The sequence below is a fragment of the Rhododendron vialii genome, chromosome 13a (assembly GCF_030253575.1).
Source record: "Rhododendron vialii isolate Sample 1 chromosome 13a, ASM3025357v1".
Classification (NCBI taxonomy): Eukaryota; Viridiplantae; Streptophyta; class Magnoliopsida; order Ericales; family Ericaceae; genus Rhododendron; species Rhododendron vialii.
The window spans coordinates 742,322-759,845 of NC_080569.1; the positions used below are offsets into that span (position 1 = coordinate 742,322).

General features: G+C 38.9%; 1 protein-coding gene and 1 long non-coding RNA gene across 3 annotated transcripts; both read right to left on the reverse strand.

Moving 5' to 3' along the window:
- Nucleotides 1-736: 736 nt before the first annotated feature.
- LOC131315024 (uncharacterized) lies at nt 737-3,616 on the reverse strand. 2 transcript variants are annotated; one of them, XR_009196579.1, is made up of 3 exons: nt 3,561-3,616; nt 3,411-3,468; nt 737-946 (listed from the first exon to the last, which is right to left on the reverse strand). It is a non-coding gene; the product is annotated as an uncharacterized LOC131315024 (long non-coding RNA). The 2 variants fall into 2 exon arrangements; XR_009196578.1 differs by lacking the exon at nt 3,561-3,616 and having other exon boundaries at nt 3,411-3,555.
- Nucleotides 3,617-9,273: 5,657 nt separating this feature from the next.
- On the reverse strand, nt 9,274-14,141 carry LOC131315025 (phospholipase A1 PLIP2, chloroplastic). The gene is made up of 5 exons (XM_058344068.1): nt 13,201-14,141; nt 11,384-11,875; nt 11,182-11,241; nt 10,438-10,854; nt 9,274-10,015 (listed from the first exon to the last, which is right to left on the reverse strand). The coding sequence occupies exons 1-5, from the start codon at nt 13,834-13,836 to the stop codon at nt 9,440-9,442; spliced, it is 2,181 nt and encodes a 726-aa protein (XP_058200051.1). The 5' UTR covers nt 13,837-14,141; the 3' UTR covers nt 9,274-9,439.
- Between the last annotated feature and the right edge of the window lie 3,383 nt (nt 14,142-17,524).

The following is a 17,524-nucleotide window of genomic DNA, read 5'->3' on the forward strand; positions in this document are numbered from 1 at the left end:
GAGGTTTTCGGTTAAGTCAGCTTGGCATGCAATTAGAGAGAAGAAATCTGTGATAGAAAGGCACACAGTGGTATGGTTCAAAAAGCATATTCCTAGATGATCCTTTATTACTTGGTCAGCTATTCAACAAGAAGTTGAATACTTGTGATAGACTGTCTCGATGGGGCTTCTTGAGGGTTGATGAAGAGTGTGTCTATGTCACTCAGAAGCAGAGTCTCACTCTCATCTTTTCTTATCATGCTCCTTCTCTCTGGATGTGTGGCAAGCTGTTAGAAGCAAAAGTGGGGTGCTTAATGGACCTTGGAGGTGGGGTGGTTTTTGCGGCTGGTTAAGGGGAAATAATCTCAGGGGTTTGATTTTGTGATGCTCTCTCACTGCTACGATATACTTTCTCTAGCTTGAAAGAAATCAGAGGATCTTCTGGCATAAAGCAGAGTCCAAAGAGTTGGTGGTAAGCAAAATAAGTAAAAGTCTATAGAAATGCAAACTATATTTTCTTTTCTTTTTTCATAACGAGGTGTCCAACCAGCTTGCGCACACCACAACTACCACAACTAATCTTGAGGCCCTGAAATTAACGACTAGGCAAACCTCTAGTGGCCCAAAGGAGTTGATAGCGCCTGGGAGGTTCATACATGAGACCTTAGAAGGGAGCAACCTCCAAGTCTCAGGCCTTGACCACCGGGCCAACCCTTTGGGACACTATCTTACAAAAAGCAATTTAAAAGAATAAACAAAGAAAAACAGAAGTCCTAATGGCCCAAATGATAACATACTAAAGCCGGTACACAATTGGTAGAAGTTTTCAAGGCCAATATAAACTTGAGCCTAACTATCTATAATCCCAACCAAATACAAACAAAACCAACAACATTCATGTTCAAATTATGTAAATCCATACCATGCAGCATATTTCTCTGACGTATGTTCATGGAATTCAGCCAACCTGTTTGAACAATTGGGTATAAAATCAGACAATCATTCCCATACGTGCAATAACCAACAAGAATCAGTATGCAATAACCAACAAGAATCAGTAGATGAACAAGACAATAGAGCAAGCGTCTTCCATCATTAAGTAAGGGAAGAAAGCAGCATTCTAAACCAGAAAGTACATGCCAAAACCATAGCAAACATTCCCCAATACGGAGAGAGAGAGAGAGAGAGAGAGAGAGAGAGAGAGATAGATTAACCGTGGACAACAAGGATGAAGCAGCAGATGACAAGACAGACATAGTCGCTACAAAGTACGAACAAACCAACCTCCATGCCAATAACAGGTGCCAAATATGCATAAGCTAACCTTTGAAGATGCTCTGATCCTTATCTATCCTATTTCCCAGTAAACTAATCCCAATGAGGCTAGTGATGATGATTTGAGCAACCCACCAAGCAGTTCCCACCATTTTGCTAACCGAGGATGATAAGGCTTGTTATAAAAGGATAGTGATGATCAGAAGGAAGTACGACTGCTTTTGGGGTCTTCAAGAGCATTATTTTCTGGTTAAGTTTCATGTGAGAACTGACTAGGCCATACCAAAGTTCTAAATGGCGAGCATTGGCTTTTTTTTTTCAGACCAAACTTCTTTGTTATAAGAAAAAATGGAAGCCTTGCTTTAAAGCCTTCCTTGGCCACTATCTTTATGAAGGCCTTTTGGATAAGCCTACCAGGCTACCAGCACTCCCAGAGGAGTTTTATGAAAATGATATTCTCCATAAAAATTGGAAACTCGAGGGGATAAGTGTTTTTTAACTTCCCACGATAGATTCTAGCCCAAAGGGAGTGAGTTTCCATCTCCATCTTCCAATTAACTTTGGCCACGGTGACCATTTTAACCACTTCAATAGGATACATACCCAAAGACCCCAAGTTTTTTGGCCAGATTGGGCCACCTAATGGCACGGATCTTCTTATTAACATCTCTAGGGATGACGGAGATGATTGTTTTGATGACTGTGACTTGTCCCACAAGAGAAAGGCATCGACCCTTCCAACCTGTGACTGTAAGCTTTAACTTTGTCCGCTAATATTGGTAAGTCCACTTTTATGCTGTCTATAGCGTATAGGACAACCAAGATTAAGAAACTTAACTAGGTAAAGACTCGGAGATTGGTTGGATTTGGAGATGTTGGACAACATCAGCACATTCAACTTGCTCACTTTTTTAGGAAAGAGAACCTTGGATCTTCGGAGAGTGACTATTTGTCCAGAGATCAGAAACTCCTCAAGAATTATAGTAATAACTTGAAAATTGTTTCTTAGCTTTGCCAAACGGGATAATGCCTTTTACAGGGAAGAAGAGTTGGGGTAACTCTGCGCTATTCCTAGAGATCTTGAGAGGGGACCAATCGTTGTAGTTACAAGCAAGATTCATCACTTACTTTGGCTTGTTGTTCAAGACCATTACAAAACTTGAAACCTTAGGCTCAGTCGCCACTGCTGACTGGTCCTTTTGCCCTAACACTCAAGAAACAGCAAAGCATGTGCTATGGGATCGCCCTAAAGCCACTCCGTCGTGGACTGAACTTCAAGTTCATCTTCCCTATCTCTTCACGACTTCACGGATATTGATACTCGCAGTTAGGTTAGATCCATTTGTAAGCTTATATCATTCCAAACCTTTAGTGTCCCTTGGTTGATTGTTCTCCATAACCAGTTAGAGAATCTGGTGTAGTAGAAATAAAAGACACATTGGTTTGCCCTTTAAATGATTCTGATCCATAAATCACCCATTGTGAAGGATGTGTTGCCTATGCTATAGAGTGGGCACTAGTTGGTCTAACATTGCACGAGAAAAAGGGAAGCAAAGGATGAAGACTGGAGGGTCCTCCAAGGCCAAATTGGTTCAAGCTGAACATTGATATAGGCATGTAGCAACACCTTAACCAACCATGCAACAGTCAGTGGGGTAATTAGATACAACACCACGGGGTGGTGATTGATTTTCTGAGGCCTGTTGAGGATACAAGTAATTTTGGGTGCAGAATGATGGGCATTAAGATGGGGCCTTTATTTGCAAATAACAATATCCTTAATTTGATATGGAGACTAAGGCAACCCAGGCTTATGAGCTGGTGCAAATCATGAGAATGATGCAATTCATTTAAATCATTTTAGTAATTTGATTGCAGGTGTCTCCTCGGGATCAGTAGCTTGGCTATTTTCACCCATGTCTACCTCAAAGCAAAAAAGAGCGATGACTTTACTGAAAATGCTGCAGTCTGGAAGATGATGGATTGGCTTAAGTTAATCAAGCTCCGAACTATGTTTAATCTATATTCACTCTAATGTAATCGGGAGAACTTATCCCAAAACAGTTATTATCACAGTTGTTTCAGTAACCCATTTAACCAAACAATAAATAAACATAAACCAGCTAGTTAATTAAGCAGTGAAAAAGAACACTTACGCTTGCCCATGTTTATTGCCATAGTACAATGCTGCGCCGTACATCGATACAATAATCACTGTCGCAGAAAACAAAAACAAAAACATAAGCGAAACTCTAATTCATATGGAATTAAAACCAAAGTTACGAATCTCATGATGGACTGTGTACCGCTATCGATACCGGTGTGTTCTTGCCTACTGTTTTAATTTTATCGCTCTACGAAAAAATATGTTCCATTATAGATATGGTATATGTTCAATTATTATGTTTTGTTGATGCTTTACTTTTACCCAATTCTCACACTCACAAATTTCAAAGGATTTACAAGACTAGAGTTGAAACAAGCCTTCTAATGCCTTGTATGATTGTATCTTATCCCATCACCAAAAAAATGTCATGTACCTTAAATGGACCCTACCTGTATGTGAGAGTGTGCCACACCCGATGTGTCCCTAGCACCTCTCATAAAACACATCAATTAAATCAGATATAGAAGACAGGAGAACAAGTAAAAAAATGGACAGATACTTTCTCCAGTACATGAATACTCGATTAATCACGCTTAGGGCTGTAAATGAACTGAGCCATTCGCGAACTGTTCGAGGCTCCGTTCAGTAAGAGCTCGTTCGAGTTCGATTCGTCTGCTAAACGAACTGAACCTGAACCTCAATTCTAGGCTCGTTCCGTAAATGAGCCGAACCTGAGCCTAACGGTATTCAGCTCGGTTAGGTTCGCGAATCTATACTTAAATTTAATTAATAATTCAATAGGGGTCTATTTGTAAATGTAAAAAATTTTAAAGTTGTATATATAATTCAATACTTATTTTTTTCCCAAATTCTATACGATCAATGAGAGAGTTTGGGTTCGCTTGAGTTTAATGAGCTGAGCTGAATCAAATCTGAGTCTTGACGAGCTCAATTCGCTCTTAGATTCTGCTCGGCTCGATTCATTTGAGTTTAACAAGCCAAACTCAAGCCAAGATGTTCAAGTTCGAATCGAACCCGAGCCGAACTCGAGCCGAACTAGTATCTGAACGAACCCAACCGAGTCGAACGCGAGCCTTGAAAAATTTTAACGAGCCGAACTCATACCTTAACGAACCCGAGCCGAATTTAACAGAGTTCGGCTCGATTTGGTTCGTTTACAGCCCTAATCACACTTGCTCCTTTTACCTCGCAAATCAACGGCTGAGATGTATCGAGCCAAAACGACGTCGTTTTGGGCAAAAAATATTCAGCACATCTTAGCTGTTGATTTAAAAGATCAACGGCTCCAAGGCTCCAAGGAATGGAACAGCCCCTGTCTGGATTGGGCTCGGACTGAGGATCTGGACTCGTTTCCGAACTTTCCTCGTGAACCCTAAGGATAAACTTCTTTATCGGGCTTCATATACGAGTAATTTTTCCATAGTCCGGGAGCACCACGTGCGTGATGTTTCGGAATGGTAATTCAGAACACTGTGAGCCCCGATTTTAGGTTGTCCAAATCCTGCTCTAAATTTGGTTGTCAACCTACTATTACTATTGCTGATAAAAAAAAAAAACCTACTATTACTATTCAACTGTAAGAAATAAATGCCAGTGTTTGAATTAGTTTTTTAGAAATTTTTGATAAATATTATAGGGCTATGAGTGAAGAGAGAAATGAGAGTAATGATTGGAAGTAGATGTAATGATTGGAGAGAGATAAAAAGAAAAATGAGAATAATGATTGGAGATAGGGATGAGTAATAATTAGAAGTAGAAATAATGAGTATTTTTTTAGTTGAGAATATTTTTTCAAAAAGTAATTCAAACAAACCATATATACAAGTCAAAATTTTCTTTTTGGGTATACATTTCTTTTTTTTTTGGTTGCCTCATGACGAAGGGTTGCCCAAGCCCAAGACTTTGTGGGTCTTATCCCGGGGCCAGCTTTGATTTAGAACCACACATTTATTTGGAGTCATATTTACTTATTTGTGAACTCATAATAGTGTGGTTGTAGAGCGGTCATGCTCCCCGATCATTTTCTTTTACAAATTCACATGTACCAGTTTAGGGCTGCAAACGAACCGAGTCACTCGCGAGCGGCTTGCGGCTCGGCTTGTTAGTGGTTCGTTCAAGTTTGGGTCGGAAGTTAAACGAACAAGCTCGAGCCAATTTTTTCAGCTCGTTCTGTAAACGAGCCGAGCTCGAGCTAGGATAAGCTCAGCTCGAGTCGGCTCTCGAGCCGGGGTATATACACTTAAGTTTAGGATTTTTATTGTTATTTCATAATTTGTTCTTTTCGTTTTCAGTCAATCAAGGGAGGCGAGAACATGCGCACACCAATACACCCCCGCTCCATAGGAAAAAGAAAGATATATAATTTCACAATCAAAATATTTTTGGTTGTCTTAGGCCTATGCGATGATATATATACATTTTTTGTTGGTCCGTTGAGGTTCGTAAACAAGCTCGAGTTTGAGTCAAGCCAAGGCCCGCTCGGCTTGAGCTCAAGCCCATGTTCGTTAAAAACTTAATAAATAAGCTTGAACACAGTAAAGTTCGGCTCGGCTCGTTTGTAGCCCTATGTGCCATGGACTAATGAGGGCTTGGGCCCAAAACCAATAGGCCTAACTATATTGTGGAGGAACCAGATAATAACCCAAATGAAATCCTCATGGAAGCCCAACATGAATGCTAGTCCAACTTGAGAAGAAAGTTGGGCTTGCCACTCCTAATAAAGAATACTACTTCTCAGCGAGCCCAAGATATTGGTTTATCATATGGGTTATGTTTGGTTTTGTGTTTCTTGAGATGAGTTTTTTTTGAGATAAAAAATTGCAAAAGATTGCGTATTTTTTGGTTTTAGTAAATTTATTTAACATTTTAGCAAAAATTTTATTACATCTAAGACATGGATACCTTCTTATTTAGACGTGGATGATTCCGGAAGTTCTCATTGGTTGCCTTGAGAAGTTCTGCCACATGATTAGGATAATTGCAAGAGAAAGCCCAAGGCACAATGTTTCGATGCATTGTGATTGCTTAAACATGACTCCGAGATAATTCGCACCGCAAGTGAAAGATGGCGCGCCAAAAGTCATAAAGGGTCAGGGAGTAAGGAAGAAGGTGGTGCTTCGCCCCTCATAAGGTTTAAAGGCAAGGACATGCAAGCTTCTGCCTAGAAAATGCCCTGTGAAATGGAAGGTTGCACGATCACCATGAGATTTAAGGTGGTCGTGAACTTCAAGCAACATTTGTTGGCGGTCTCAAATACACCCCTATGAACAATCACATCAAGTCCTTGGAACAAAAAAGATGAACATACAAGAATGTATGTTGGTTCAACTAAGGCCGTAGAAATTATAAAATAGACAAAAAATAGAATAGTTGAAAGATGTAAGCAGTCGATGACTCCCTGTATCCTTCTGCTCCTCCGGCTCAAGGTTTATTGTATTGTGCAAATTCGACCCTCATTCAATTATCCGTATCTTAAGCAGACCCTTCAAATTCTCTCTCTCTCTCTCTCTCTCTCTCTCTCTCTCTCTCTCTCTCTCTCTCTCTCTCTCCCTCACGGCTCTCTCTCTCTCTCTCTCTCTCTCTCTCTCTCTCTTTGATATAAGAATAGTATAGATCACATACCAAATCTTACATCAAAAGGTGGAATATGCAATTAAGGTAACAAAATACGAAAAAGGTAGCAAATTAAGTACACTTTTTGATAACAAAGTTTGAAGAGTCTGCTCAATCGCGTTATAAGCACGTTATTAAAAAAAAAAAAACTTATTCGCCACATTGGAATGTGAGCTAAGAGTGGAGTACACTTTTCACGAATTTTATTTTGGAAGTATCTTGTGACATCCTTGGCAACTACTCCAGTATTTGACTGGGGACCAGCCCAACTTTTGTCACCAATTGAGCTCTAGAATGCACCTTGTTTTTCTCATTTTCTGGGTTCCATAGTGCTCCTGATGCGGCCAAAAATCCTTTGGCCCCGTCTGATGTCTCGACCTTTCTTTCCTTTTAAACGAGGAGTACAGAAACTTCTCATCTCACCTATTCCACATAATTGTCGACCCTAGCTAAATCAGAATTGTAGTAGTGAGGAACGTCTTAGAACCAATCTAAAAGTTTTTGTTTTTGTTTTAGGAGTCAGAGAACTATAGATAAACTATGGATCCAATATTTATTCATTATCTTCGATATGATGAATAGTATAGGCAAGCAAGAGTTTGTGTGGAGTATATCGTGTCCTGAAACATCAAAGATCAGATTCGTTCAATTCACATAGCTTGGTTTTATAGTTAGTCTCGTTAAAAAAAATCAAGTCAATTGAATGTCAATAAGGATATCAAAAAAAAAAATATTTGAATATCAATAGGTGGTTGATCTAAGCATTCAATTGTCCCTCCAAAACTCTAGACTAGTATTCCGAGCCAACACAACTGGTTCTTCTGCAAAATTTACTTTAAAACAAACACGTCATACAAAATCAACTTAATATTTGATACGGGCTCGGTGCAGAGCTCCTAGAAAATAATATTGACCTGCTTTTTGAGGGAGTGTACAAAAATGCAGTTGGTTGGATACGTGTCTTGGTAGTTGCTTAGGTGGGATGGTTTGACATACAAAACATGCAAGCATGTGCTTTTTATCCAACTCTGGTCCCCACTAAATGTTGGATTCTTTCTTTCTTTGTAATGAAAATTAAGCTAGCTTTCGAGAGTTTTTCTCAGTACTAACAAAAATCAATGCCTTCCTCAGTTAGAACATGCGACCTGCTTATAATTAGTTTGAGCCAGCCACCTTTGTGGTTGACATTTACATCTGTTATGCAATAATTGATGGGTTGATTGGAATGTTGAGATGCCTCTATATATATATATATATATATATACACACACACACACAATATGAGAGTTGTAATTAATTTGTACCACTAAATTCGGTGTCGTGTTTATTGCACACAAGCAAGGTCTCGCTATCAGGCCATGCATATATATGGAGATACTTGCACACTGATGCACGGTATGTTTGGATCTGGCTGGCTTCAATATTGATTTCCTTTCAAAGACAAAACTTGATAATCTTCCAATCAAAATACTATTTTCTTTCCTGATTAAAACTAGTTAAAATCAGGTCCGGCCTTGAGATTTTCGAGACCCTAGGCGGTGTTTGAAGATGGGACCTCCCATTTTTTAGTATATACGTTAGTTGTTCAACAAAACTATCAAATCTGACTTGTATCTTGGTGGCAAAATAGTTGTGCCATCTCTTTAGTATAATCAGGTTGCGAGTTTGACCCACGATAGTAGTGTTTCGAAATCTTTTTTGAACAGGTTGCAAAATTGTGGCATTAAAAAATAGACGGGATGCAAATAAAACTCGGAATCTCATGGTCTAACTGCGTGCGACTTACCACAGTGGAACATCACCCTACTTGTAAAATGGTCAGCATACATAATAATATTTAAAATATTTCATTTTTTTTGGGCTCTATTATTGGGGGCAAAACGGGAGGCACTAGGCAACCGTCTAGTGGGCCTATGCCCAGGGCCGACCCTGGTTAAAACTTATATGAGTACTTATTACTACTTCATATTTTGGCGCCTCGTCAACAGAAACGTCTAACTTTTGAGAATTGCGAATCAATTTCCTTCTATTTACTTGACCGAACGAAAAGAAATAATAATTAGCGCCCCCCCCCCCCCTTTTTTTAGACCCGCAAGTGTAATGTCAATAATAAGCCATAAAAGACTGAAAAAAATGTGGTGAAACTCACAGCAAAAGATAGCATATGCAAAATCCCTGGGAGTACTTGAAGCCATGGTAAGTCATGGCATTCTAACAAATGATGAACGACATACTCACCAACAGTCCTCGGAAAACAAAATTGATGTGGGAACTAGTAGTAAATACAACCTTGAAATTTTGTATATTAATTTGACATTCAAATGTTGTTTTTCTACAAGCAATTTTGATATATCCCCCCCATCTACAAGCAATTTCCATGGCTTCTAATAAACCATGAATCATCTATCCTTTTACTTACCTGCCAAGTACCCTATACAGTATCCATCAAAAACCAATCGTGTTGTGCGTCCCAACAATTAAAAACCGAGCGGGGACGAAAAGAACTACAAGCAAATGCATGTGTTGTGATGCAACAAGCCGAGTGAACCGTTTCAAAGACTCTCTCCTGTTCTGCAAAATCCCAGAGAAGTTCAATTGGGCTCGGCACAAGTTACTCAACTTCATGGGCCCGCCCACACTGACACCAGCACTACTGCCATGTGAGGTCACCAGCGGCCACCATACCCTCCGGCGGTGTTCTCGTTCTGCCTTTCTTATGCCGTTGAGCTCGTGGCGGATCACACTCCTAACTGATTTCCAGTAAGAATTCATATCATGATCTCTTTGAATGGTTCCATCCGAACCATAGGCAGAGCGGTCACTTAAGATCTCAAGTGGGTGAGGTGAATTCAAGAAAACAGCCTGAGCTGCCCGGAGTAGCTTCTCTGCCTCTTTTGCATTGGATACCGGGCAGCTCAACAGATACAGACCGCTGCCCGAAGGAAGAAGGTTATGGTTTGGAGAAAAATTCTCGTCTGGTTGTAGAATCAGAAACTCGCCCATTGGAGCATACAACAGCTTCTATTGAAAAAAGATACGCCAACATAAATTAGGATAAAGAAATCCATTTGTCGGATAGTTCCACACAAAAGATTCATGAATCATGACACACACAAGTTTTTACTTTCTTTTTTCTTGGCTCATTTTCTCTTTTCCGGATTCTTTTAGTTTTAGGACAAAATTTTTTTCATTTCTGATTTGTCTCAGTGAGGGGGGTCGGAAAAGGAAATAACATGGAAAGCAAATTTAGAAAATGTTCACTAAAGATGGAAAAAGCCAAAATTCATGCCCCTTTTGATTTATTTTTGTCTTTCCTGAACTTTTTCCAAACATAGTTCCTAAGATGTCGGCAGGAACTTAAAATAAGCTAGCGAAAGACAAAAACAAACTTAACAAAAAGCAAAAAATGTTAAGACATCACAAAACACATGAAAATGCAATACCTGATTATTAAGACATGGATGATTCCGGAAGTTCCCATTGATGGCCTTAAGAAGCTCTGCCACATGATTAGGATAATTGCAAGAGAAAGCCCGGGGCACAATGTCTCGATGCATTGTGATTGCTTGAACGTGACTCCGAGGCAATCCAAGCTCCTGAAGTAGCCGATCCCCCCCGCACATGATTGATGGTGCACCAAAAGTTATAACAGGGAGTAAGGAAGAAGGTGGCACTTCACCCCTTATCAGTAACATAAGGTTTATAAGCAGCGACAAGCTTCCACCTAGAGAATGCCCAGTGAAACGGAAGGAGGCACGATCACCGTGAGATTTAAGGTGGTTGCGAACTTCGGGCAACATTTTCTCATAGATCCCCTTAGCGGCCTCATATATACCCCTATGGACAATTACATCAAGTCCCTGGAACAAAAAAGATGCCTCAGTTCAACTATTGAGGAACTTTATGAAGTGGACATCCTAAATATGAGATTTATGTTGGTTTCACAAAAGGCAGAGAGAGAGAGAGAGAGAGAAGTTAAAAGATGTAATGGCTGAAGACGGTTACACCTTTCAAGTTTTCCATATCCGTGCCAAAATCCTTGATTCAAATACAGCCTAGAGCAGCTTTATAGATAATTCTACTTATCTAAAACATCTCTATGGACTATGGTAACAACCATCATCTAAAGGCAAGAGCACATGAAATGGCTAGAAAAGTATCAAGGTGTGTATGAAACTAAAGTTTACCTCAAACTGAATGGGCTCAAATAGTAGATTGGCTTGCCATGATGCAAATGACTCAGACCCCTGCATGTTAATAAACGTGAGAAACACCTACAAATGAAGCCAAATTTTGGCGACCAAATGTACGAATTCATCCCAGGGAAATAAATTTCATTGCGTAATAAAAACAACTAAGCAGTATAAGCACAGTCAGCCATTGACCTACCTGAATAATGAATAATCTTGTTCTACTGAGATCATCATCACAAATGAACCATTCACATGGCGACGAAAGCGAGGAGTTCAAATCATCTGCAACGGCCTGTTTCACTTCCTCCTTTGCAGCAACCACAGCTGTCACAGAGTCAGTGGTTGCCATGAAAGAGGCCACCTCACTATCCCTTGTATTGACATCGTCGTTGATTCCCCTACATTTGTCAGGCGAATCTTCACTTGATTCGGATAGTGGGGATGTAAAAGGAATAATACTCATTGTACGAGAATGAAGATAAGAAGCGGCAGAAGCAGCAATGTGATAAGCAGCCGATGCACTTATTCGACTCCCCATATTCTTTTGTTCCTCTGGCTCGTTTGAGGTTTCTTCTGGTTCTTGAACTTCATCTAAAACCTTCTCTTTCTCAGCTTTCATAGCCAGTTCTTTCTTCTCCAGAGACGAAGTCACAAACCGTAGTCCGAGATTTTTCAAAAGGTTTCCTGGCTATACCCCAAAAAAGACTAAATTTTAGGAAGTTTCCTGGCTATACCTTAAAAAAGACTAAAATTAATCCACTTTCATAGAATAAAATTGCTGGTAAAACGTACGAACTCGCTCAGCATGTCCTCTGAATTCAACATAACAATAGACAATAACGAAACCACAATTGGACCATGGGAAACAGTACCTCCTCGCACATAATATAAAACAGCATCGCAAGACTGGCCTCAACGCGACTCAACATAATAAAGTCAAAGAACTTTTCAGATGCAAATTCACCATACTTGGGCTTAATATCACTCGCCTTCATAAAATTACAGAACGAAAGATTGGCAAGAAATTACAGTAAAGAAAGGTTATGCAAAAAGTATCAGATTATTAGGTTTCACTCCTCATGCGCGAAAGAAATTTACCACATTTAAAATGCTGCATGCGACCTTTTAACGAAAGATCTAAAAACCTATGTCATGAATAAGATAACACATCCACCAGTTAAATGATAGTCAAGCAAATTGAAACCATGGCCATCGATAATTGAATTTTGGTCATTGACATTTTGGCTGGCCCATCCTACCTACGTTTGCCCTTAATTTTCTTTCTTACATTCTTTCATTAACCATTTCCTTGTTCATTTGGTAATAGGAACACATTGTCAAAAGTGGGAAACAAGTTCCATAACTTGCTCAAATTCTTCGAAGGAAACAAACTTCTACAAAAGCAGAGAGCTTATCTAAGCTTCCAAAGCAGGATTTTCCTCCATTCAATTGCTGTGAAAGCATTTTGCTAAGAAGTACTAGAACTAGGTACATATGGCTTTAGCCAAGAAGAACCCATATTTTGTTCAAAACCACCTAAACAGCAAAGAATTGAACGGAGGAAAATCCACAGAATCTAAAGTAGAGTCTTGAGTTCTCGTTCAACCACAATCTTCCTAATAAAACACCTCAGCTAGTTCAATATCTCAGAATCAACATAAATCCACATGGGTATCTCTAGATTCACTATCCTCTTAACGTCAAACCAGATATCAAACGCATAAAGAAGTATTCAAATTTGAAGAAATTACAGCCCCTTTGGATTGCGAGAAATGATGTGACAGGAAAGGGCAACTCTTTGGTCAAATTTGGTGAGAAAGGGGAAATGGCCAGTCAAAAAATTTCATTTTGCTACATTTCCTTCCACTTCTCACCAAATTATTCAATCCGAGTAAGTGATTTGGTGAGTTAAATTTATTTTTCTTTTCTTTTCTTTTCTCATCTCATAAAATTGCTCATTCCAAAAGGGCTGCTAGGAAAAAGGAAAAAGAAAAGAAAGGAAAAGAGTGGTACCTTGATCTGAGGAATGGAGTAAGCCAAGTTGCCCAAACACGACATTCGAGCATACAGCCTCGCATCGGCCAACGACACCCTCTTCAGCAGCTTCGAAAACGATTCCCTGTCGAATTCAATTCTTTCGTCATCATCATCATCAACTCCACACAGATCACACCCTTCTTCACGATCAGAACAAGAGCATTCTTCGGTTCTTTGATCATCACCATCAGCCCCACCACTATCTCTCTCCTCTTTTTCCCTGAAATCATCTTCAACCTCACCCCCCTTTTCTGCTTCCCTCCTCACGTGAAGAATTTTCAACACCCAATTATTCCCCCTTCGCCCTTCCCCTGTAGAATCACCCCCCTTTTCTTCCTGTTCTCTCTCCTTGACCAGAACGGCGTCGTCGAGGGCAATGGCATCGTGCCTTTTGCTACCTCCACCACCGGGCCACAGAGGTCTGATCGGGTACTTGAACGAAAACCCCCACGGCCGGCTCGGCACGGCGGCTTTCTCGGCCGTAATCGCATTTCCGGCCGCCGTCGACCTCCCCAAGGACGCAGTCACGTGAGACGGATTCGTGCGGACGTCGATGCATCCGATCTGCGGTGTCGCACCGTGTATCCCCGCCTTCAAACACAGACCATCCATTTGATTTCAAAAAAAAATTTCTGTTGTAAAGAGTTTTTCTGTTGAAATAAGAGAGGAGATCGAGGCTAACGTGCACCGCCGGGGATTATGGCGTTAAGGTGTTCCACGATCTTAGGAGTTGGGGATTCTTCTTTGTATTTGACGAATTGTAATTTAGAGAGAGAGGGGGGAAGAGGAGAGGGAGGGGACAAGCATTTAAAGAGCATGTGAAAGATGTTCCGTCCGCGTTTTTAACGGTTAGGTGACCAGCTTGGCAACCTCTCTCTCTCTCTCTCTCTCTGATTTTTCACTGCCTCTGTACGATTTTTCCGCCGACTCTTCACATGGGAGGTCAGATTTTATTGTGTCTTTTTAGAAAAAAAAACTTGTCGGTCAGGGTGTCCACGCACCGCAATGAATTCTTCACCGGATCAATTAAAGGCATGTCGTTCTAGGCAGAACTAGAAATGTTATAAAAAATTACCTCTTGAGGCCTGATTTTAAAATCAAAGTCTAATCAATCTCTTTTTATGGTCATCAAATACTACTACCCAAAGGGCTAAGCTTGGATTAATTGTATGGAGAACAAATCTACCAAATTGATTTTAATGTCTTCCATGGAAAAGTTGGATTGGGAGTGTTCCGGATGCTCAGTAAAAAAAAATTTTAGAAAAAAAAAGGTTTTTCAAGCTCAAATATAATGAAAATAAAAAATATTTTTTTAATTTTTTTTACACCGTTTAAAATATCTCGATGAGATCTATCAAATAAGATCCATATTGATAGAAAAATTGTTTACATAAACACATAATTTTTGAACTTGAAAAATCTTCTTTTTTTAAAAAAAACTTTAAAAATGAAACTAGAACACCCTCGAAGTCTTCGAAGGACAACGAGGGTGGGTGAAAGAAACGGTGACTCGCTCTCTTTACGCATGTACCATTGCCACGGCGTCGTTTCTTGTCCCGTGTTCGTCACGTGTCTGATTGGCTGTGTTGAAGATTTTCCCCTCCCTGCATACGGAAGTGCGCGTGGGGCAAGCAACGGTGGGCCTACGATTCCAGCAGTTACGTAGTACTCCGTAGTAGTAGCTAGGCACATGCCACGTCAATAGATTACTCCGACTCCTATATAGATGAACATCGAAAGATATCGATGACGTGCTTTGTAAAGCTCCCCTCTCTATCTTAGGAGTATAAAACAAATCCTGTCCAATTTTGCATCTTATTTTAAGGGGTGTTTTCGATAGTGAAAAATTTATAAATTTTTATTTGTGGTCGAAAAGTTATTAAGTGTTTTCTGTATTGAATAAAATATTGAGAAATGTGCTTAGCAAAAAAAAAAGTAATTGATAAATGTCAAGTTATTTTCCGTCGTGAATAAGTTGTTAATGATTTATGACTTATAAGTAAAGTTACTGTAGCAAAAGCAATATTTGTTGATAATTTTTTTTGTTAGTGGAAATAAGAAGGTAAAATACTGAAATTTTTTTATAAGTGAAAACAAAATGATAAAATGCGTTAAGTTTTTAGTAATTTTTGTTGGTGGAAATAGGGCCTAAGTTTTATATGGTTTGATCAGAATGAAATGGACAAATAAAAGAATAGATTTCGACTTCTCCAATAGCGATTTTTAATTTTTTTAAATTGCACATGTAAAATGAGCCACCAATTGGAGACAGCGGAACGAGTGAACCAAGGGGTAGAAAATCCGAAAAACTCATAAAACAAAAAGATATAGAGATTCTTTAGTTTTTTTAATTGTATGGGTAATGAGCCATTAATTGAACAAAGCAATACGAGTGAGCCAAGGGGTTGAAAATCCAGAAAACTCATAAAAAAAATAGTAGTACTCTTGTAAGCTTGGGGTTGGAATTTCATATCCTTCGCCCCAATAATGAGACTCTTCCATCTATTACAAACACATATACATATGTGCTTGAAATTATTTGATGTACGTAAGTTTCCCAAGATCGATAGATGAAAATCTATATGCATCAAACGATTCGGAACGCATCTCTATGTGAATTTGTTAACTTACTTAATTTAATTCGTTTTAGCAGCATTTGTTATGTAGAATCATTCTTTGTTTAATCAGAAATGCTACGGACAAAGAAAACAAAATAAAACAAAATAAATTCAAATTAACGTGCAGATTTGGACATGATTGTGTTTTATTCAGACAAGGAGCTTCGCCAACACCGGCAACACGTAATCATTATACGAGTAGTATTTCGTTGTTATTCTAATAACCTATTGATGTCGTATTCCGCTACTACTCAGGGCCTAAAAACATCTCTAATCCACCTCTATTTCTTCAAAATAGAGGATGGATGTGACACATTGAGAGGAGATTTTATAATTTATTCTATTTTTTCTTCACTTTTTGTAGTTGGGAGAATTTTTTAGGGACCCACTGTACTTTTTAGAATTTGGTCCTCCAAAAGTAAATTTGGTCCTCTAAAATGGAGGATCAAAAGTAAATTTGGAGTAAAAAAATTCCTCCAAACTCTAAAAAGGACGATGGGTCCCACAAAGATTCTCCCAAAAAGTACAAAAAGTGAAGAAAAAATAGAATAAATTATAAAATCTCCCCTCAATGTGTTACATCCATACTCTATTTTGGAGGAAATGGAGATGGATTGGAGATGCTCTAAGAGGTATGGGCTTCGGGCATCCAAAAAAATTTAAAATTTAGAGACATTTTAATATTATTTATAAATTAGTATTTATATTATTTGTTCGTTTTATAATACAAATATCTTTGCTAGCTCAGTGAAAAATTGATTTTAGTTCACATGGAGTGTCTAAGTTTGAGTCTTTTAGGCAACTTTATCTTTTGAAATGTTTTTGGAAACTGATTTTCGTACTCTATTTTTTATTGATGGCGATCAGTAAAAAATGGAGCGCGAAAATCAAAATCCATGTTTTTCTCCCAAAAATAATGCTATTTGTAACTGTCAAGTTTTGAAATCAAGTCAAGTAGAATTCAAATTAACCACTTTGACCACCGATGAACAAGCAGTTAACATGCATTATAAAGTTTAAAGTAGTAATATAAATAAACATTTCTGTCATTATTGTTTAATTCTAAAAATACGTAAGGTACCATTCCACAATTTAGTCTTAAGCATCCAAATTTCTTGGGCCGACCTGCTACTGCTCGTAACTTTTGAATCAGGAGCCCACTGTTACACACGTGCTTCGTCTACAATAAAATCTTCAGACTCGTCTTGATCCCTCACGGGAAGCCAAACCCACCGTGCAAAAGAAGTTTAATATATACAATCAAATATTCATGCACCGAAAGTGAATTCGATACTCGCTTCCGTCTTTGTCTTGACAGTTGATGAAATTCGTTTTGGGATTTTGGATTTGTAGGTAATGAGTGTAGGAGAAATAGAATAATAATTGGAGAGATATAAAGAGAAAAATGAAAATAATGATTAGAGAAAAATAGAATAATAATTAGAATTCAAAATTCAAAATTCTTAAACGAACGGAATCGTTGGATGTGTTGCTTGATTCATTAGATCAGCATTGCATTTTTTCCAAGCTTCGTTTATGTAAGCACTTTTGTGGTCTCCATTCTCCAACATGAACTTCTAGCCTATATATCTTTATTATTCCATTCATGCTGAGGATCCGTCCGTCACAAACGGACGCGGGGGTCTGCTGTGCCCATTTATGGGCCCACTCCGGTTACGCTC

Bases quoted from the DNA above. Each gene is read 5' to 3' on its own strand.
- LOC131315025 (XM_058344068.1), bottom strand. From the start codon at position 13,836: ATGGATGGTCTGTGTTTGAAGGCGGGGATACACGGTGCGACACCGCAG. The intron at 11,876-13,200 runs GTACCACTCTTT...TTTGGGGTATAG, and splicing joins ACTCCATTCCTCAGATCAAG to CCAGGAAACCTTTTGAAAAA. The intron at 10,016-10,437 runs GTATTGCATTTT...TTTTTTCAATAG, and splicing joins ATCCATGTCTTAATAATCAG to AAGCTGTTGTATGCTCCAAT.